General features: G+C 37.0%; 1 protein-coding gene across 1 annotated transcript; it reads left to right on the forward strand.

Moving 5' to 3' along the window:
- Window positions 1-755: 755 nt before the first annotated feature.
- On the forward strand, window positions 756-22,002 carry LOC311065677 (putative glutamate receptor). The gene is made up of 10 exons (XM_084086345.1): window positions 756-925; window positions 1,172-1,252; window positions 9,503-9,534; window positions 9,622-9,801; window positions 14,731-14,957; window positions 15,123-15,220; window positions 16,492-16,709; window positions 17,533-17,752; window positions 19,061-19,305; window positions 20,934-22,002. Exons 2-10 carry the CDS (start codon window positions 1,192-1,194, stop codon window positions 21,027-21,029), a joined length of 1,377 nt encoding a protein of 458 aa, XP_083942471.1. The 5' UTR covers window positions 756-925; window positions 1,172-1,191; the 3' UTR covers window positions 21,030-22,002.
- The last annotated feature ends 1,056 nt before the right edge of the window (window positions 22,003-23,058 follow it).

The following is a 23,058-nucleotide window of genomic DNA, read 5'->3' on the forward strand; positions in this document are numbered from 1 at the left end:
GACTCCCGCTGAGAAAAAATGTCACAGGATAAAGCCTTGCCCCACACTAGATGTCCAATTACCTCTCAGGCCTAAACACAATTTAAAAAATTCTCACTTTCATGGTGCTAGTTTTTTACTGAAATGGTTATTGTCAAAAACCAAGATGCTTCAAGGATTAGCCCCCTTTTTTAACCCTTGATGACCTATTCATCATCACTTATGACTGACATGTTGTATAAAAGCTTAGGCATGCCGACGGCCATGGTTACCAAGACTATAGCTGGTGAAAAGGACCATAGTCGTATCCTTCTGTGTGGCTAAAAAAAATTCCCTTGGGATTTGCATGACACTTTGATTGACAGAGATTGTAGGCTGTTGTCTCTCTTAACAAAAGTTCACTTCATTAGGATTCGAGTAGCAAAGCCTCTCGCTTTGGATGTGTATTTTTCACGGTGGTGTAGATTCACTTCAGTTTTCAAGCTGCCTCATAGACCCATTTTAGCTTGTCTATAGTGGAGCCATGCATGAAAAATCCCTATTTACAATGCCAGAGTCAATTCTCTGAGGTTGTAAATTAGGATTAGGCCATTTTAGAGAGGTAAAAAGAAGTCTAACTATAAAATCCAGCTATTCATTGACTTTTCTTTGAGCAGCTGCAGAGAACCATTTCTGCATGCCCTGTGTATTGAGCGGCTCTCAGATCTCTTGTTTACAGGGTCACATGTGTCTTAATCTTTGTCCAAATTCCAATCCCCATCATCTAGCTTGCCTATAAATCCTTGTGGATTTGTTATGGTCAGACACAACCACCCCTTTCCCTCCACTCGAGAACGGCCCCTGTTCTCTTATTGGCTGTTTTCACATTCTTGGGTGTATCTGTAAGCTCTATATAGTGTGTTGCCTCATGTACTGAGCAATAATAAGGGGGTGACTACAGTTTACGGTAAGCTTGCCATGTACTTTCTCATTTCCAGCTGCTTAGTAAATAATACTGTTTTCTTTGAGCATTTGGATCTTGGTTTTGTCTGTACTGTACTTTTAAATATTGGGCTAGAAAAAAATAATAATATTTAAAATACTTAAAAGTGTAAAATGACATCTTTAAAGAAATCAGCTGACTTTTTCTTGATTGAACAGATTCTTGAATAAATCATGTTTTGAGAATTGAGCACTATGTATATCATTCCAGTTCAGGTTATTGGCAGTAAAATGGCTCCATTAGGACTCATCTTGGTCTCATCAGCACTACTGGCTGGGGTCTGGGCAGCAGGTAATATCATTACATAATGTAATACCAATTGTAGTAAGACTACTATTAGGTCAACGTGTAGCTATAAAAAGAATACTGTTTTTATTATAAAGTTTTTTGCTTAGCCTTATGAATGAACCTTGTCAAGTTGCCAAGCATTTGTTTATCCAATACCTGATATTTTGTTGCAAATGGAAATTTGACTTTTCATACATGTGGTTATGAAAACAAAAGTAGTTTCATCATAGTAGATCATCATAAAGTAATTTTTTGGCTCACCAAGTGTGTGTTTAGCATAAAAACATTTTTTTTTAAATCATCGTAGTAATAGAAACCTAATACAATGAATAATACTTTTGACAAATGAGTTTAATTTAAAGCAGATCACATTGTGCTGGTCGCAAAGTTGAGATTACATGACCATCTATTTCTTGCAATTCAACCAAATTAATAAATTCATATTTAGTAAAAACAGAACATATCTCAAACATTTACAACAAGTAAATGTCAACATGTGGGCTGGTCAATCTACAATAACATGACAAACTCCATTAGTGCTCCAGAGCTGGTGGGGGAGGCAGAGAAGTTAATACGTTTTATTGACTGTACCATAGGGGTTAAAGGTAAAGTATGTAAGATGTTTTAATGTAAAAATGCATCTTTTTAAGTTTTTTTTTAATTATTGACAACTATTAGAATGCCATTAATGGGTTTATCTACCCCAAAAGTCTAAACATTGAGCCTCCTAGGCACCATCAAAACATTGAGATCTGTCGATCTCTTACCAGCTCAACCAATAGCGATAGTTTGGGGTGTGGCTGCTGAGGGTGAGATTGTGTTTAGCCAGTGTGGGAACATGGCTGACGCGTTGCATGGGAAAGGACATACATCTTCGGTTACAGAAGTGCAAACCAAAATTTGCTGCATTTAGACCCTTAAAAATGAAACAGGTTCAATACCATACAGCATCATCATGCACCTGTTCAGAAAGACAGATGTTCAAGTTTATAATGTCTATTCAGCATCAAACAGTTGTGGTGCATGCCAAAAAATGTGACCAGTGCAGATACTCATGTAACATGTCAACAAAGAAAAAAGTATTCCTAACAAGTAGTCTACTTTTATCTGTTGAGATGCCTTTTGCGAGTACCTGTAAGAGCTATTTGTGATGACTGAGTTGTGGAGGTGCGATGCACGAAAGGGGTGTTTGCAAGGTTGATTGAAAATATGCTTCTTTTTTTTCATTCTGCTAGGTGCCACTAGTGGTGCAGAAACTATAGTAGTAATCAAAATTATTCGACCCCCATTACAAATCAGCTTTATTGGCAAAATTTACAGACTTTCAGCTGTTTGCAAAGAACAAATCAAACAAAAGTAATTGAAGTAGCTCAACACACCATTTTTCAAGTGGTTTCAACTGAAAATGCAACTTTTATTGACTTCTACAGTCTCAAAATTATTCAACCCCTTCATGGAAAGCATCTTTATTACTTAATAGAACACCCTTTTGCTGTTATGACCAGTTGCAAATTCAATGTATAGCCAGATACCAGCTTCTGGAAGCATTTCTGAGGAATATTAGCCCATTCCTCATGAGCAGTGGCCTCCAGTTCAGTAATATTCTTGGGTTTGCATGCTGCAACCGCCTTCTTCAAATCCCTATAGAGATTTTCTATGGTATTCAAGCCAGATGTTTGTGATGGCCATGTAGAATCTTCCAGGACTTCTTCTGCAACCTAACCTTGGTGGAATTTGAGGTATGCTTGGGATCTTTGTCCTGTTGGAAGGTCTCATGATGCCCGACCTTCAGCTTCCTCACTGACGGCATGACGTTTTCTCCTAGGATTTCCTAATACTTCAATTTAATCCATCTTGCCTTCCACACGCTGTATGTATCCAGTGCCAGTGGATGCAAAGCAGCCCCAGTGCATCACAGAGCTACAACATGCTTAACTGCAGACAGAGTGTTCTTTTCAGCATATGCTTCATTCTTCTTCCTCCAGACATACTTCTGATCCATAGGGCCGAAACGTTCCAGTTTTGTTTCATCGCTCTACAGAACAGAATCCCAAAACTCCGGAGGCTTATTTATATGATTTTGAGCACTTTTATTGTTCTTTTGGGTCAGTGGTGTAGGTCTTTGGAGTTCTGGCATGCATTTAGTACGTGCTTACTGGGCAAGCTGAAACCTCTGTGTTTACACTCTCTGTTGCCACCAAGTCTTGCTGCATGTCTTTTGCAGTCATTCTAGGGTTTTCTGAACCTGCTTTCTCAGAAATCTGGTTGCAGCCGTTGATAGCTTCCTTTTTCTGCCCCATCCAAACTTCAAATTCAAAGTTTATTTGTCACATACAAGTTATAAGGTGATAAAACAAGCAGTTCAATGTAAATCTGGCAATTTTATGTGGTCTGTGCCATAAAAATACACACAAATACTTTATATAAAGGATGCAACTATATTAAAATAACCTAGCAGTGTGTGTAAAGTGCAGTGCAGTGTACTAAATAATTTATCAGTGTCCTTAAAGTGCAATGTTTTTCATGTTAGAGTCTGACGGCCTAAGGAAAGAAGCTCCTCCTGAGCCTCTCAGTTTTAGCCATCAAACTACGGAGGCGTCTGCCTGATTGCAGCAGGTTAAATAGTGAGTTTCCAGGGTGGGTGGAGTCCTTGAGGATCTTGACAGCCCTGACTTTGCATCGCCTGATGTGAATGTCGTGCAGAGAAGGGAGAGCGGTAGAGCTTTACGATCCTGGGCAGAGCAGTTCCCGTACCACGATGAGATGTGTTGAGTCAAAATACTTTCTATAGCCCCAATATAGAAAGTTTTTAAGATTGCAGAGGAAACCCTAAATTTCCTCAGTAGTCTCAGATGGTACAGCCTTTGCCTAGCTTTCTTTACTTGGGCTTGAATGTGATCAGTCCAGGTCAAATCCTCAGAGATGTGCACTCCGAGGTATTTGATAGGGCTGGGATGATGCACCTATCTCCCGATTCGATACTATCACGATACTTGGGTGCCGATATGATACGTATTGCGATTTTTTTAAGAATTGCGATTCTACAAGTATTGCAATTCGATATTGCAATATATTGCGATTTCTTTTTTTAACACTAGACCATGGGGAAAAGTTAAATCATTCACTTATACAGACTGTACATGATTTTTAAGATGAGTCATATTTACAAAAACAATTCATCACATCTTTCTGACTTTTATTTCAGAAGCATCATACTACATTCCCTTGAATAAATGATTCAATAACAAAAAGAATTTTAACAGTCACTTGTCACCACCAAGTGGATGTAATCGATAAATGTGTCATTTTAAGCGGCAAGTTTCTATCAAAATCTGATTTACTCTATTTTGATCGATATCGTAGACATTTAAACTTTTATCCAAGTACTTCTATGATAATTTTAACTGCTGTATCACAGAAATAATGATACTATTAGATTGAAAAGACCTTTTGTGAAGCTGTTTCATGACAACTCTCTCTGGGTCAGCGGCAGCTTTTCAGTGCATTCAGTCTCACGTCGCTTCCACGCGTCCACTAGAAAGGGATATTACGCCACTCAACACTCATAGATAACGACACATTTCATCCTCTGTTGCAACGAAAGTAGCTAACTTCTGTCAACCTCGTCTATAAGCAAGGACAAGAATAAAGCAATTTAATATGAATTAATATCGATTCTGTAATTAAAATAAACAAAAACATTTTTAAATCATTTAAAAAAAATCGCGATAGCTAGGTGAATCGATATTTTTTCTCCCAGCCCTAGTATTTTAGGTATTCGAAGTATTACAGGTAGTTTAACCACTGTTCCTTTAACTTTGAACTTGCAAACTATGCTTTGTCAAGCAGGAACAGAGGAACTAACATTGTCTCTAGGAACAGAGTTAGTGCTTTCACTATCTTTTTGTATCCTGTTCCTTGCTTGTGAAGGGTGATGATATCTTCTCTTAACGTTTTGGACCATTCTTTTGACTTAGCCATATTTCTAACATGCAGTCAAACGTGACACTCAACAAAACTAGCCAGTTCAGTTATTTCATGTGTTCTAGCTCAAGCACACCTGGTGCAACTAATGAAGCCCTTGATTAGCAATATGATATGATATGCAAATCAGGTGTGCTTGAGACAACATCTGTTTAGCAGAATTATTCTGTTGACAGGGTTTCTATTCAGGGGGTTGAATAATTTTGCGACTGCAGAAGTCATTAAACATTGCATTTTCAGTTGAATTTGGGGAAACCACTTGAAACATTTGTTGTGTTTAGCTATTTCAATTACTTTTGTTTGATTAGTTCATTGCAAACAGCTGAAAGTCTGTAAATTTTGCCAATAATTTTGATTACAACTGTACATACATATTTTGTTAATGTTACTGAAAAAGCTTTTCACTCTTGTTGTATTTTATGTGCCTTTTATGTAAGTGTTGAGTGTCGTGTTACCACTGAAATCATTTCATGAGTGTACTTGTGATCCTGTCATTACAACAAGGATTTTAGGGGGCTGAGGTGAATAGGGTTTAATAGCACCAATAACCAGACGGTCCATGGACGTGCCGTCTGAGGTAGAGACAAAGCAGGATGTAGATAGAGCCAATATTAGTCTGACACGGCATGTTTCAGTCTAAGGCATGGCATTGCGCTGGCACTGTCTCATGACATCCCGCCAGGCATGGAGCAGCCGGCATTCAAAGCAGAGAACACTGCTGCCATTCACTATAATGAGTGTGATTAATCAATTAGCCACCACTAACCAAGCAGTCACTAATGTGGGGCAGCCCATGACATGACTTCAGTTTTGATGGCATGTTCGTTTTTCATGGTTTGAATGGGAGGATGAGGGGTGTCAGTGATATGCTGTGATACTGATGGAGGCCTGCTGTGTGTTGCACGGATCAAACGAATCAAACGGAAACAGCACATTCTCACCAAAAGCTGGCAGAACTTAATCAAGATTGCTCAAGCAGTTTAACTCTAACTTTACCTAGAAAGCGAATCTGGTTAGATACAGTTTCTTCTTAAAATCAAGAATATTGTCAATGAAAATCATTTTATAAGTAATAGTTCACTCAAAAATATATACTATTATCACTTATATGCTACCATCATGTCGTTCCAAACTTTTATGACTTTTTTATGAACATCTGAAGTTTTCCATAATCTTAACCATGCAGTTACATAGAACAGGCACAAAGTATTTCAAGCTTAAAGGAACACAAAAGCAACATACAATTTTTATTGAAATGATCTACGTTTTGAGCAATATTTCAAGACTTCTGAAGTCATTTGTGTGAGAAACACAAATTAAGTCATTGTCGACTGAAAGTTTTCCTTTCTAGTGGACTGCTGTAACCTGGCTCATTGAGTCTGTGAATTGGTGAATGAACAACTTGAACTTGAGAATAATGAAGAAATCATTCAGAAAGGTTTTGGGTAACACTTTACAATAAGGTTCATTAGTTAACATTAGTTAACTACCTTGGTTAACATGAACTAAGAAAGAACAATACTTCTTCAGCATCTTAGTTAATATTCATTTCAACATGTATTAATGCGTTATTAAAATCAAAGGTTGTATTTGTTCACATTAGTTAATGCACTGTGAACTAACATGAACAAACAATGAACAGCTGTATTTTTATTAACTAACAAAGATTAATAAATACTGTAACAAATGTATTGCTCATTGTTAGTTCATGTTAGTTAATACATTATTACCTTATTGTAAAATGTTACCAGGTTTTGTGAACCAGATCAACTGATTTATTGATTAACACCTTTTTGAAAGATTATTTTGTTCATAAATTTGACTTGCACTTGCTTGGACTATATTTTATGAATATGTTTTACATTTAATAGCCAAAAGATCCTACTCACAACCCATAATCTGAAAAGAGATCCACCATTCAAAGAAGTCGTTGTTACCATGGAAATGTGGAAATAATGGAAATTGTGCAAAAAAGGCAACAGTGGTCATTCATTTCCATGAAATGTTGTGAATGACGTAACTGAGTATACTGTTAAACATCTTACATATTTGTACACACTATTATTATTAGAATACGAATGTGAGAACAATTCATTTAAATTACCAAAGACATTTAGGAATGCATGGAATATCAGATGAAAAGACCATTTAAAATACAGCAATCCATGTATGATTTAAAAAAAAACTACTCTTTGATTCTTGATTTGATTCTCTCACACACATTCATGCATCTATCAGCATGTCTGCTGATTGATGTGGACTGGTCTGCATTAAACAGGATCAAAACAAAATAGGGAGCAACTTCCAAGTAGACTCAGATGCTGCAGCCAGACGAGTGGGGCACTTTCCCATCATTTTGTGAGCGCTTTCTTTAGAGAGTTACTGGAACTTTCCCAAACTCCCACCGCATCCGTTCCACTGCAGGAGGCAGTACACACTCAAAAGCAAGCTTTTGTTTACTTCCAACTATCTCCTTTTAAGTTTCATTCGGTCAAAGTAAGATTAGTGGCCATGAGGCGACCCTTTCACTATAGTGCTGTAGCACAAATGGGACATTGTCTATATCTGCTTAATTTGGGAATATTAGTGGATGTTTGAAGAAGAGTGCAAAGTACATCTCAGCGTGAAAGAAAGCTTCATTAGCAACCAGGAATGCCATCCAAATGTTCTGACCTTGTCAAATTGAGACAAGCATTGTTTTTTTCCTAGTCCTGTTTCTACTCACTGATTCGAAAATTGGATTAGCTCACAAAAAAACCCTGACATCAAACAGCCAATTAGACAAAAAGAATAATCACATTGTGTAATAAAAATGTAGAATAATTAGTGGGGTTTACTAAGTCAAGCATCACTTTTATTAGTGCTCATACTTAAGACTGGAATACACAACTTAAAATCTGAATAAATTGTCACACTTGTTAACTTGGTAAATGCTTACAGAGAAAAAACTGGGCATCATACACTAAATGGCATTTATGAGGATTATAGACTACCAAACTTTCAAACTTTGTGTTGTACTGAACACAACACACTAACAGAAACATGTGCCTCGTTTCTAGGAGACATGTGGCAAATGTAAACAATATGCTATGTGTTCCCAAATTGCCTCAAAATATCAAACATGTTTGATATCCTGGATGGGATCATAATCTGGAATCATTAGCAATCTTCTATCACTGCTTCACCTATGTTTTGATCCGGAGATTCTGTACAATTTTAGAAGATGCGTAATAGCGCCCCCTTCCGTATAACAGTGAAAACATTGATAGCCGGAAAAATCAGTCAGTAGCGGGAAAAGTGTAAAGTAGATTTGAAGTAAATTCCTATGTACACTACCAGTGGACTAAAAATTCAGATTCTCAGAATTGGGAACATATCCGTTTTCTTTATAAATCAATATTTTTCTTTCTTTATAAACAATGTAAGTTTATAAGACAGTATGTAAAACTATGTGGAAAAAGTATTTAACAGGGTACACAATCAAAAGGGTAAACACAACTCTGATTATACTTTGAATACTTAATTATACTTTTAAGTATATCTCGATCAAAAACTGAGTGCAAGTACAGGCCAAATTCACTTAGAATTTTCTGTCAGTATAAGTCAAGTATATTTAAGTGCAATTTTAAGTATATTTCTGAGAAGTACTGTAGATAAAAAGTAGACTGAAAGTATACTTTCTTATTTTTTGTTTAAAAGAAGTACACTAATAGAACACTTGAATAAACTTTTTTTGTAAGGGTCTGAAAAAAAAAACCTACCAATCATATACTGTGCAATTTTCTGTCAAACTTTGTTGAATGCAAACTGGGCAAAAATCATGCAGTGTACTCCAGCTATTTCAGTATTCCAGGGTTACTGAATGATGCCTAAAATCATTTGACTTAAGGAGAGCGATGATTTTGTGATCAGATTTATGATTTTCATAAAATAGTCAGAGACTTGAGCCATTTTTAAGTATTAGAATATCATATAGAAATTTGGGGTGGGTGGACCCTTTCGACTTGGGCCAGTAAGCAACTAACCAGAACACCCTCGCAACGCTCTAGCAATCACCCAGAAAACCCTAGCAGCATAACAATGCAAAAACACCATTCAGAATGCTTCAGCCACCACATAGCAATGTCCTGGGAACCAACACTCAAATTTCATTACATTTATTTTACAATGATGAACCAAGACATGAGCCGTTCCCTGTAGTAATGAAGAGTTAGAAAAGGATTCTTAAAATTTGTAACAAGTTGAATGAAATGTTGTTTTATATTTTAGGACCACAAACATTAAGAGTTACAACCATCAAGGTGAGTTAAATGAATTATATCTGGGCCACTTATAAATTACATTTTTGTAATGATTTGTAACTAAATAATGTTTTTGACACCATGCAGGAAGAACCATACGCAATGTCTAAAGGCTCCAAACTGGAGGGCTTCTGCATTGACCTGCTGTCAGCTGTTTCTAAGAAATTAGATTTTAAGTATGATATTAATTTTGTGAAGGATGGTCGATATGGTAAGCGAGATGACAGCGGCAACTGGAATGGCATGATTGGAGAGGTTGTAAGAGGGGTGAGTATCACAATCTTTGAGTAGACAGAACCTGTTCCATGTTAATATTTAAATGTTACAAATGGTCACACAGAACATTAAAATCTATTAGTTGTTTGACAACAATTAGAATATAAAACAATTATTAGCGGCATAGCTTGGCCTGCCTTTTATCTAACTGTCAGTGCAGACCAGTGTTGCCAATTTAGTGAATTTGTCGCTAGATTTAGCATCTTTTCAGACCCCTTTAGCGACTTTTTTACAAAAAAGCACCTAGCGACAAATCTTGCGACTTTTTGGACAACCCTTAGCAACTTTCCAAATCTCACTAGGACTGTCCTGCAAGCGCGAGGTCTTGCTTTCCTGCTCTAGTTACATCTCTCTCTGCTTCTGCTCTGTTCAGTGAGTGGCTGAGAGGAGCAGTGCATTCCACTGACCGAATGGCAGCTGACATAGACGTGAATGAGCTGTGTATGTGCACACTGTGTTGTCACAGACCAATCAGCTTCTCCATTGTTTTAAATTTTAACTTTATTTGACCATTTATTTTTGTCAAACACACATCAGTGTCCAACAGGTGTCTAGAAGCATCCTACCACATCTCGCAACAAGTTGCTAAATTAGGAAAACCTCACACAATTGCCGAGGTGCAAATCTTCCCTGCTGTCTGAGGTATCTGTCAAATTATGTTTGGAGAGAATTTCGCACAACAGATTGGTGACATCCCCCTTTCTAACGACACCATTAGCCGCTGCATATCTGACATGGCAAGTGACGTTAAGGAGCAATTGCTAGCTAACATCATGCAAAGCCAGTACCATGTCCTGCAGTTTGATGAGACAACTGATGTTGCAGGGCTTGCACAGTTGCTTACCTATGTCAGATATATCAAATATGAAAAGTAATTAAATCTATCTATCTATCAATCAAAAACAAGTTATAGATTAGGTTATATATATTTTTGACTGACAAAATGCCAGCAGACGGAAACACAGTGAGTTGTTCAAAACAATGTTCTCAATACTCGAGTTCATGTGTAGAGCCCCTGGTCATACTTCAAGCAAAGTTTCATGTTGTGTCGAGCCTTCTTAGTGTATTAAAGATAGCGATTTTTGATGCTATCATAGAAGTGCCCCAAGCACTCCCATTCAAAAGGCAATTTGACCGAAACCGAAAATACGGTCAAACTTAAAAGTGGCGTTTCCATTCTAATTATGCTTTTAAACGAAAGTTTGCCTCGGGTAGATTAACAAAAAAGACCCTAGGTTGCATTTTGGCGAGAGTTACCCTTTAAGTACAGTAACGAAGTAAAAACACTTTGCTACTGTCCACTACTGATGTCCAAAGGGTGAAACCTCTGCTCTGAGTCACCATAGCAATATGCTTCTACTCAGGCTATAACTGGGCAGCCATTCAAGACCGTACACCAGCCCTGAGAGGAGCATCTGTCGCAACACTGGTAACATCAAAATGCCCCAAGCGGGGGACCGAAGGTCGACACTGGGGTCTGTACCACAGAGAAAGGGTACAAATGCCTCAGCACGTAACTCTTATGACTCGCAATACCCGGACAGTGGAACCTCTACTTTGAGTCACTTTTGCAATATGCCTTCTTCAGAGGCTATGAGCGAGGTGGTCATCTCAGACCATACCCCAGTCCATGAGGGAGACATCTGTCATAACACAGGTGACAGCAACATGCTACAAGGGTACAAATGCAACAGCGCATAACCCTTGTGACTCACAGAGGGATTCCCGGAGGCCGAAAACCCCACCTTTGAGCCATCATGAAAGCATCCCAGAAAAAGGCTAAACAATATGCCCTGGGGCCTCATTTATAAACGTACGCCGTTCTCTACGCAATAATTGGTATTTATAAAAAGCAAACTTGACGGGAAAATGTGCGGTCCTTCACACAAACTCTGACCCAGGCATACGCACAAAAACAGGTGAAATGAGAAATGGCGACACCGTCGGCAGATGGAAGAAACACGTGAAAGTGTGTTAAACTGTAGACCATTGTGTAAAAGAAATGGCAATACTGCCTCTCATAAATAACATGAAGACTTCACAAAGCAAGTCTTACAATTATCAGCCTACACGAACACCCGTTTGATCGATCTGCAGTGTAAAACAAACAAAATCAAACGAAGATTAACCTACAACAGAAATGCAAATTAACACATATTTTTGCAAAAAGAAAAGTGAAATATGTTCTGCAATAATATTGACATGTTATGCAATTCATCCTCATAACACATCTGTAGCTTGTCAGATGCAATCAAATGGATGGTAATAAAATGCCATGATGCCATCACAATGCGTAATGACGCACAATGGCTGATCTTGCGCTTCACGCTTGCGCGTGAGTGAAGTTACGTTTCTTGGTTTTCCTCTCAGTGTTTGCCATGATTTCGCAATCGATGAATATTAACTTGTGGGCGTTTCACAGACTATTTATGGGCAACTATGGGCGTGAAATGAAGCCGCAAAAGCTGCGCTACATTTAGAATTGATTGTGATTTATTAAGGGAAAACTGCGTAGGATGTGCGTGCACACGGTTGTATAAATCCGAATATTTCTGTGCGTACGCACGTCCTATGTTTCATCCGTACGCCACTTCTGACGCAAATCCTACGCAAAGTTTTATAAATGAGGCCCCAGGCCTAGCCTGATATCACCTACAGAGGCAAGGATCAGCAAAAACATGCAGGGAATAGATGCATGCATATTAAATCCCACAGTACTGAAAAGAAAAAGCTGACATTGGTATGCTACGCCCCCAAAAACAAACCTGGGGAACTTCCTATATTCAGGCAAATGACGTAGGTAGTAACAGTGTCACTGAAAAAGGCAAGGAGGCGAGATCTGGGCAACCAAGATTCCCTTTCATTCCCTTTGATCCCTGATAAATCAAGCCACAGATGCCTATGAAACGGCCAATTACATGGACCATTTGTTTGGTGGCACTGAAGGCTAAATCTGCGGCCAAGCAAAGTTCTTTCACCACATAAGGGTTAGTCCTTCGCCATTGAACCTAATTCTTTCAGGAGGTCAGCCTGGTATGCCCTGCAAACCCCTGTGGTGTGCAGAGATGCACCAGCCTGACCCGCTGCTAAATAAGCTTAGCTAATCAGACCAGGTGTGACTTGACAGGGTCTGGAAGGCAAACAGCGTCCCTCCAGGATGATGCCAAAGAAGGGAATAGATAATTGGATAATGTCTCTTCAACCCTGGGCATCACCCCATCTCCATGCCCATGCAAACCCATGATAGTCAAATAACTCAACATCACAGGACTAAAAACACAGAATTTGATTTGATTTCTTTTTTTAAAGAGAGAAATTTCTGTGGGGAGGAGAGAGAGAGATGCCCCTTGAATCTGCCTGCTTCAAATTTACCGGAATTCAGTTCTTCAGAGCTGGATACGGCCAGTATTATATCCTAATTTCGATTGGAAGAAACAGCTGAGTGACCATTCTGATCTAACGTGGACATCAAAGACAGAAGAAAGAGCACGAGAAAGAATACCCGTCTCAGCTCTTCTGCCAACCCTACATGCGATTCCCATGATCGGAGTCGCCGCAACGCCTCAGCAAACTCAGGACCTGAACACAGGGTCCACATGCCTGACTCTCTTCCTTTGAGAAGAGACCCAAGTTGGAGTGGAGCTTCTATCTTGGCATTTTATGGTCTTTATGACATGCCATGATACGCCACCTGACCCTTCTGTCTGCCAATAAAACTGGCGTGATTGCACACATGCTTCAGACACTGGCACACTGGAACATTGAAAGTGTTCCCATAGCCTCCACACCATGACGCAGCACTGAGTTCCTTTGAGAGAACAGCATATAAGAAGGATTTCTGAAGGATCATGTGACATTTAAGATTCACGTAATAGCTGCTGAAAATTATTCTCTGCCATCACAGGAATAAATTACATTTTAAAATATATTAAAATAGAAAACAGATATTTAAAATTATAATAATATTTCACAATATTACTTTCTTCCATTCATTAATTCTTGCATTTTCTGTATTTATACTTAAAGGCCCACTAAAGTAGCTTGAAAACGCGCAGCATTATTCAATGTGTTGACGTAATTTCCACTGAAACAGGAAGACAGGGATGACAGGAAGACAGTATTATACCACAAACAGCTCGGCCAGAGCTGTTGAGCTCAGTAAAGCCGCTGTTTCCTCCTAATCTCTAACCATTTCTCCTCCCAATCTCCTCCATATCGCTTTAAAATATACAATTCTGTGCAGAATTCAAATGGGTCTGATGTGTTTTCTGGTGTACGCAGACTCATGCATATGATCCGCTCTGTGCTATCGTGTCTCTGGAACGTCTTAAACCAGACTTCATTTGCCCCAGTGGAAGGCATATTTACACTGTCTGAATCGTACCCTAATCCCCTATATAGCGCACTATGTGCCATTTGCGATATAGAAAATAGTAGTTGTTTTAACAAGTAACCAATTTTAGCCGCAGCTTCAGAGTCTATTTATAGTGTATGGGCAGGATGCTTCAGATTCTAAAGAGCATTTCATTGGACAGATAATCTGATGAGAATCTAAAGTCTACAGTGATATCTTCAAAATCATTGATCCATATTAGTTTTGAATGCTTATATCTCCAAAATGCAATTTTCGTCATTGTTTTGACACACACTAACTTATAACAGTAAGGCTAACATATTCATACTAAAAGCCAAAAAACTTCAACTTCTATGATTTCATGGGCACTTTAAATATATAATTTATTTCTGTGTTTGTCTTATCTGAAAATGTGAAGGTGTGCCTTTCTCACTGAGGCAATACTTTTAAATCTACACTTATAAATCTACACCTGTTTCTACAAAATTGTACCTGTATTATGTAAAAACAATCCCAAGAAACCCTCCTTGTGTGCTTGTCCATGTGTATGTTGCTGATTTCTACAGGAAGCAGACATCGCTGTGGCGCCACTAACTATTACAGCTGAACGCGAGAAAGCTGTGGACATGAGCAAACCCTTCATGCAGACTGGCCTTAGTTTCATCCTAATAAAAGACTTGGCTTCAGATGATTCGCAGTTCCTGAGCCTTCTTAACCTGTTCTCCACTGAGATGTGGATGGGTGTACTGGTCGCCTATCTATTGACCTCTATCTGTATCTTCTTTGTGTCACGGTAAGGGTGGGATGGTAATATCATGGCACTTTGAAATGTAGGATGATAATGAATATGATATATCATATGATATGCCATGGTATTTAGTTGGTGTTCCAAGATCCTTCAAATTATCATGATATCTAAAAAAAAACTGCAAAACCATGCCTGTGGTCTGTTTTTCAGGATAAGCCCCAGTGAATGGGAGCAACCAGAGAAAGAAAATAATTGCTTCACGCTCTCACACAGTTTTTGGTATACCATGGGAGCAATGACTCTTCAAGGTAGCTTACATAGCATGGATAAGTATGCTTACAATTATTTACACCCTCATACACTTTACAATACAACAAAACAACTGTTTTTCAAATTGGATTTGGATTTACCTATTTCACATTAAATGGTTAAAGGCACAATATGTAACTTTTTTGCTTTAAAAATCACTATATCTATGTTATATATATTTTTTTAGTTGTATACTTACATTATCCCGACTGTTTCCAACAACTTTCAAACCAGGAGAAATTTTAATTTAATTCGAAGACACGGCACGTTTCTTTATTTCCATTTTGTCGCAGTCTCAATGGCGTCATATCCGCATTGTCCCTGGTTTCCGCTCGTACTGCCATGGTAACCAGAGCTATGAACCAGAGCTCTCTGATAGTAACCAAGGCGACAGACGTGGACAATGTAGTTCGCAATGTCTATTTGCACGCTGTTGTTGTTTCGTTCAAACATTATGGACCATGGCAAGCAGACTTTGGATAAAAAAGGAGAACTAAAACGAGTATCTAACATTATTAGATCGGTCGGCTTGACGTTGACGACAAGATCCATAATTCTTAGCAAATGTTGCGTCATTTGCGTTATTGTAAGAGGTTAGCAACCCCTAGCGGCTAAAAAGATTCCATACTGTACGTTTAAGACCCAGTTCATGAATAAACATTGGCAATTGGTGTATGATAAATTGGTATGATTTAATTTTGTTTAATAACATTGCAACAACCATAAAAGCAGGCTACATACATAAAATGTACAGTTACACTACAGTTTTCACCTAAAATGAACATCTGGAAGCCTAGGCTACAGAGTTTATGATAGGGCAGCATTGGCCTTCCTACTGTGAAACACAAGTCATGATAAGAGTTCATAGACTAAGATAAGCAAGCTAAAATGGCATGGTTGCTTAAGAAAATGTGTTTTATCTATCGCGTTATCTTGCATTTGTTAAAACTATCGATTGGGTTTAGGTTTGAGGTTCGAGGTGGTAGGCCTAAATTATTTTATTCAAACGCGATTTAGCATTTAGAGTCACGCACTGGAATTTTATTTTTCGAACTGCCACAATATGTGGTCTACATGTAAAACATTGCCACATTTATTAGTTTCATTTAAAACTGAACTCGCTTTTAGTGCCACTCACTGGGAATTTCACTTTAACTTAATATAATTTTGCAGAATTATGCCACAGGCATTTATCCAGTGAGCCTAGGTTGCCAGATAAGCGACTTATAGTTTACTAAAAATTAAAAGTTTGTTCTAAATTTTACCACAGGTGCTGGTCCTCACCCAAAGGCTCTTTCGGGAAGGGTCATTACAGCTATCTGGTGGCTGTTTTCATTAGTGTTGCTTGCTTGTTACTTTGCCAACCTCAGTTTATGGCTGCATTCAGACAACCAGCAACTGTCAATCAAGAGCTTTGAAGACCTTGCTAATCAAAACTTGATTGAGTATGGTACCATTAAAGATTCTTCTTCTTTTGCATTCTTCAAGGTAAGACACAGAATTTGTTCAATACAATATAATAATTCAAATTTTAATATATAAAATGATTATTATTATAGTTCATCAGAAAACTGAAAAATCTGTCAAATCACTCACCCTCATGTCATCCCACACCTATAAAACTTTTGGTCATCTTCTGAACACAAATTACATTTTTAATTTTCTTTCAACAATTTTTGTCCAGTAGGCCTAGGTAATCAAAAATATTTTCTCTTCAAAAAGTACATAGTAAAAGTATATGTATTTAACAAGTCTCCTGAAGAGACAGGATCACTGTATTATTTACTTTAGGCTTTTATTCACATATAAAATTTGGTCATCAGCAGCTTAGTTTACTTGATGCACCGAGAACCTGTTCACCATATACTGTAAATACAGAAAACTTAGAATAAAAGATTCGATTGGATTACTTTATGATGTCTTAAATTACATTTAGAAGCTTGAAAATGTTGATTACAACTTTTAGTTAATGGACAAAAATCATGAGAGAAAATATCTTAATTTGTGCTCCGAAGATTAAGTCTTATGGGCTGAAATTGGAACAGCATAAGAGTGAATAAATGATGACAGAATTTAGATTTTTGGGTGAAATATGAAACATACAATCCTTTTAAGCTGTGTTTGACCCAATTTAGATTTGACAGTATTGATAGATGCCGACAACATTTTCAGAATATACAAAACCTTTGTAAACTAAGTCTGAATCTTGAATCATTTAATGTCAGTTGGTTAGTATGCATGACTTTAAGCATTATTTGAAGAGCAAAAGCTGCCAACTACTGTATGTTTTACTGTTCCTTGCCTTTGACAGAACTCAAACAACCCCACACACCACAGAATCTATGAGCACATCAAGAATGCTCAGAGTTATTCACTCACTGCAGAAGAAGGTTTCCGCAAGGCTCAGAAAGGCAACTATGCTTTCATCGGCGAGTCTGTGTCCCTCGACCTGGCAGTGGCGAGATACTGCAACCTAACACGCTCCCCAGAAATCATTGGCATGAGGGGTTACAGCATTGCTGCTCCTTTAGGTATGCTCTCTGTTCCATAAAATTATACCTTTTTGGGTAACACTTTATAATAACGTTCAGTTGTAAGTCATTTATAAGTGGTTAGTTAATGATGAACTAATCATTTACAAAACATTCATAAATGATTAGCAAGTAATATACTAACATTTTATGTATGTTTTGTAAATTCCATTACAAATCATTTACAAGTGATTAGTAAATGATTAACTAATTATTTACGAAACATGACTATGCATTCATAAATTAATAATAAGTGATATGTTAATTATTGTATGTATGTTTTGTAGATTCAGTAATAAGTCATTTACAATTGATTAGTTAATGATTAACTAATCATTTACAAAACTTTACAAAAAGAAATGAATATGCGTTTCATAAATGTTGAATAAATTATGGGGTTTTTTGTATGTATGTAGCAATTAGAGGGTGCAGGAAGTGTTGTAAATGCCTTGTACAGTGTTCAACACAATGATGTGTAAACGCATGAATAAATCATTTACAACACTTTCTGCATCCCCTAATCTAAAGTGTAAACTATTCATCACTTGGAAATGTGTTACACATCATTCGTAGATTACTACTTCAAGAATCAATAAGGCATAAGATCAACGAATCTTATCTACGAATGATGTGTAACACATTTCCAAGTGATGAATAGTTTACACTTTAGATTAGGGGATGCAGAAAGTGTTGTAAATGATTTATTCATGCATTTACACATCTATAACAGGTGTTGAACACTGTAGTGTGTACTGCAGTGTAAGTGCTGACTGGTGAGGGTATAGACAGCTGTCTTCTCTGAAACACATGGAGCCTTTAACCACTGTGCACAAAACATCCAAAAAAAAGTAACAATTTATTAAACATTTATGAAACGCATAGTCATGTTTTGTAAATGATTAGTTAATCATTAACTAATCAAATGTAAATGACTTATAACTGAATCTACAAAACATACATAAAATAATGAACATATCACTTATTAATCATTTATGAATGCATAGTCATGTTTCGTAAATGATTAGTTAATCATTTACTAATCACTTGTAAATGACTTGTAACGGAATTTACAAAACATACATAAAATGTTAGTATATCACTTGCTAATCATTTATGAATGTTTTGTAAATGATTAGTTCATCATTGACTAACCACTTATACATGACTTACAACTGAACGTTATTATAGAGTGTTACCCAGTACTCACCATCTGTGTGTGTGTGTGTGTGTGTGTGTGTGTGTGTGTGTGTGTGTGTGTGTGTGTGTGTGTGTGTGTGTGTGTGTGTGTGTGTGTATTAATATCCTCAGGCTCTCCTCTACTGAAGAACATAAGTGTTGCCATTCTCAGTCTGAGTGAGTCGGGTGAGCTGGATTACTTCCGCAGTAAGTGGTGGGCTAGCAGTTGTGTGGCTAAAACTGGCAAGAGTGCTCCACTGAAGCCCAGCAGTCTGAAGGGAATCTACTTACTACTGGCACTCGGTCTGGGACTGGGGCTTTTCTTGGCTTTGATGGAACTGGCTGCCAAATCACGCAAAATCGCTAACTCTCAGCAGGTGAGAAGCCCCCCATCTCTCTATATATGGACAGTGTGATTTTGCCAAGTAAAGGCCCGTGCACACTAAGAACGATAACTATAAAGAAAGATAACTATATTTGTGTCCACACCAGTGGATGATAATGTTCCTTTTAATCTAAGTGCGTGCTTGTCTGCCACTTTAAATGCTTGAGATTGTTACAGCAGGATGAATTCTGATTGGCTGTCAGTGTTTGTATCGTTCATCAGCTGCGAAAAAATCGTTCTGACTCTTTCCGATTCCAACGATATCGTTTCTCTGTGCCGTTATTGTGGTGTGGACTCTGCTATTCTTTGATATTGAGAACGATTTTTAGAACTATTATCTTTATTGTTATCTTTATAGTTATCGTCCTTAAGACATGTTCCTGGATCCTGGAACAACATTCCTGTCTGAAAATTTAGTCCTACTCCTAACCCTATCCCTACTCCTAAACCTAACCTAAAGCCTGATCAGAAGAAAATGGTAGGTGAATGAATAACACCGATGTAGAAGCACCTAACCCTGATTGTAAACCTAAACATGACATAAACTGTAAACTTGTTCCTCAAATCTGATTGGTTGAGATTGGAATGCTGTTCCAGGATGCAAATATGTTGAAATCATGTTCATCATATCATATTTATTTCTAATTCAAAGGCATGTTTATAAAAGCTTCTTAAATGTCCTAATTTAACTAAGGCCTAATCCTGGCTAAATCTAAACCCAGTCTGTGAAACCAGGCCTTATATCTTTTATACATGTGCCTTAGAAAAAAACATTACTGGTGTGCATCTTGAGATAAAAACAATGGCTGACATATTTTAAGATATGTCAGTGCAAGTTGCTTTCAGTTAAAACAGCTCAAACATGCATTTTAGTCTGGGACTGAGTTTAAGCCTTGTCTGTGAGAGCAAGAGCCTAATTTATCTTCCAAAGATTTAAACATTTAAAACAATGTAGGATGATAAGTTCATGATTAAAAATGCTAAAGTGGTAACAGTGTTTTCTGAAAATGGACCATGGTATTAAAGGTGCTATATGTAACTTTTTCACTCTACTAAAGCATACAAATACCATAATATGTTTGCAGATACTTAGGAAATATCTAAGTTCACATACTCGTTTCTCTGAAAAACACCTCTAAAGCCAGTTATTTTACTTTAAAATGTGCGTTCCATGTTGGAATGTCTCTTTTTGTTTTGGTCTGTGTGATCTCGCCCACTGCCAGTTTACCCAATAGTATTTCGACACCCCGGAATACCAGTCGGCAGGAAACACGGTCTATTGCAGCCAGCAAACAAACTGGGTCAGAGATTGCAGATTCTACTCAACCTAAAAAGCCTCGGTAAAAAAAAATAATAAAAAAAAAAACAGAGCAAAAAAATGTGGACAAATCAACTCATCAACTTAAAAAGCAAGTCTCCTCAGCTTTCATTGTCAATTGCGCTCGCTCCTGTTGCGTGTCCTCAAACTGGACGGGAAACAACGATCTCCGATATTTGGAATTTAGACTGCAGTACCTATTTCGAACACTAGCTGTCATTCTTACAGACTACACCTTTAAATTGACCTGAGAGAATGGTGCACACACACACAGAAAGTTAAAATGACCTACTTTCTTCCAGAAATCCTGCTGCTCCGTGATGTCAGCGGAACTCAGTCAGCGCTTCAGAGGTGGAGAGGTGACGTCACCGGAATGCTCTGAGAAAAGCAAAGCCTAAACCCCATCAAAGCATTGACATGTGCATTTAACCACTTAACCTATTAAGTTCACATCAGAGTTATTCTCTACTAACTAAACAGGGTGGGTGAAACTCATATAAAAAAAAATTGTTTTGTTTTTCACACTTGCATCGAAGAAGAAAATAAATTATTCAGTGCATTGTGATTTTTGAATTCCGGTGTTTTTTGTTTTGTTTTGTTTTTGGTAATGATTCACATAATAAACATTACCATTATATGTAAAAACACTTTCCAGTTTAAATATTATATTATTATGTTTTTACATTACGAGATGAGATGAGATTTTATTATTACGAGATGGGATGAGATTTTTTCATATTTCACTTATTTTGGTGTTTCTGAAAGGTTTCATGAGATTCACCTGGGTAGTCTAGCATTGTGTATTTTTATACACAAAATGTGGGTCTATCAATTTCTAATCAGTTTCATTTATTTTATTAAAAAAACTAAGGTTTAGTTTTATTTGGGTTTAGTTGGATGGAGGTTAGATCATTATTTTATTAACATCTTATGTTATGTTCTTTCAATACAAGATCGGTTACAGCTGTTTAGCTATAACATTTATTGGGAGAAAATATAGATTACCTAAAATTTTGAAAACACACATTTCTGACCAAGTTGTCATATTCAACCTTTTTATTTCTAAATTACTGAGATCAACCCTTATGCTATTTTAATATTGTGTGCCATGAGTAAAATTGTGATATTTCTAAAAATGAAAAAAAAGAGAGATGGCATAAATATTTAAATGTTTTTTTTATTTTATTCCTATTATAATAAAATGATGCATGCAACATTTCTGCCATGACTAAGCTCTCTCTCTCTCTTTCTCTCTCGCTCTCTCTATATATAGTACCCTGTGAAGAAATCAGTTCCTTATTTTATGCATGGTTTTATTTTAGAGAACTTTCTTAACAAAATAAAAAGCTGAAATATGCAGTTTGCATATAATTCTTGTTTCCAGTATTATTTTTGCATATTAATAATTCTAATAGGCTAATAATAATAATTCTTAAACAGGCTGTCCTGCAGTATTTCACTATATTTTGCCTCATATATTCTTTGTTTTTAAAAGGAAGTCCAGTCACTAAAGAGGAGGATTTGGTGTAAACAGTTCTTGGTCTCATCCAACCACAAAAACCATTTCCCACGCTGAACTAAATCACTGTTTTCTTCACTGCAAATTCACATGGTTCTTTTTGAGTAACTGCATCTTTGTGCCAGCCTCTCATAGCAGTGTTATTCACAGCTCTTCTTCATTTGGTCAAGTGGGTAGCCTTTACTCTGTTTTAGCTATTGAATTCTGCAGCTCTTTCAAAGTGAACGATGGCCTCTCTGTGACTTCTCCCACAAATCTCCTTCTTCGAGCAGTGTTGAGCGATGTTCCCTCTAGTTTTTTTAATTCTCTATTGGGCGGACATTTTGGCCACCTGACCAAAAGCATTCTTTATACCAGACCCGTACAGCGTAACACACAAAAACATCATGCAGTTGTAACTTTTTCTATTTTAATTGAACCTTGATGTAACTTAGTGATAATAAATCATATTTTTATTCTATTTTATTTTATTCTATTAAAAAATCATTTTCAAAAAAATTATATAATATATAATAATTTAATATAGTAATGACGCAGTTACAATGGGATTTGGGACAGCCATGTGTTACTGTACGGTCAATTATTGGCAATTATAAGTCAGGCAGCATTAAACCATCAAAAATAAATGTTTGTTTATCGATTATGAACTTGCAAAATGGTCTATATCAGGGTTTTTTAAACTGTTTAATGACAAAGAGCCCTAAACAATCCTTTTGTGCGATCAATTCTTTATTAGGTTTATAACAGCCTATAATATAATATAATATAATATAATATAATATAATATAATATAATATAATATAATATAATATAATATAGGCTAATTAAAGTATTTAAACAAACCTGTGGTGGGTTTGTGATTGTAAATCAGTGTGGTTTGAGGAACCCTGTTGTAAACATGCTCTGTG

This window comes from Abramis brama, assembly GCF_963993115.1.
Source record: "Abramis brama genome assembly, chromosome: 16".
NCBI lineage: Eukaryota > Metazoa > Chordata > Actinopteri > Cypriniformes > Leuciscidae > Abramis > Abramis brama.

What these genes read in the sequence shown, in the direction of transcription:
- LOC311065677 (XM_084086345.1), top strand. Translation starts at nt 1,192, where the DNA reads ATGGCTCCATTAGGACTCATCTTGGTCTCATCAGCACTACTGGCTGGG. An exon ending in GGGAGCAATGACTCTTCAAG is followed by an intron (nt 15,221 to 16,491) that starts GTAGCTTACATA and finishes ATTTTACCACAG; the next exon opens with GTGCTGGTCCTCACCCAAAG. An exon ending in AAATCGCTAACTCTCAGCAG is followed by an intron (nt 19,306 to 20,933) that starts GTGAGAAGCCCC and finishes ACTTTCTTCCAG; the next exon opens with AAATCCTGCTGCTCCGTGAT.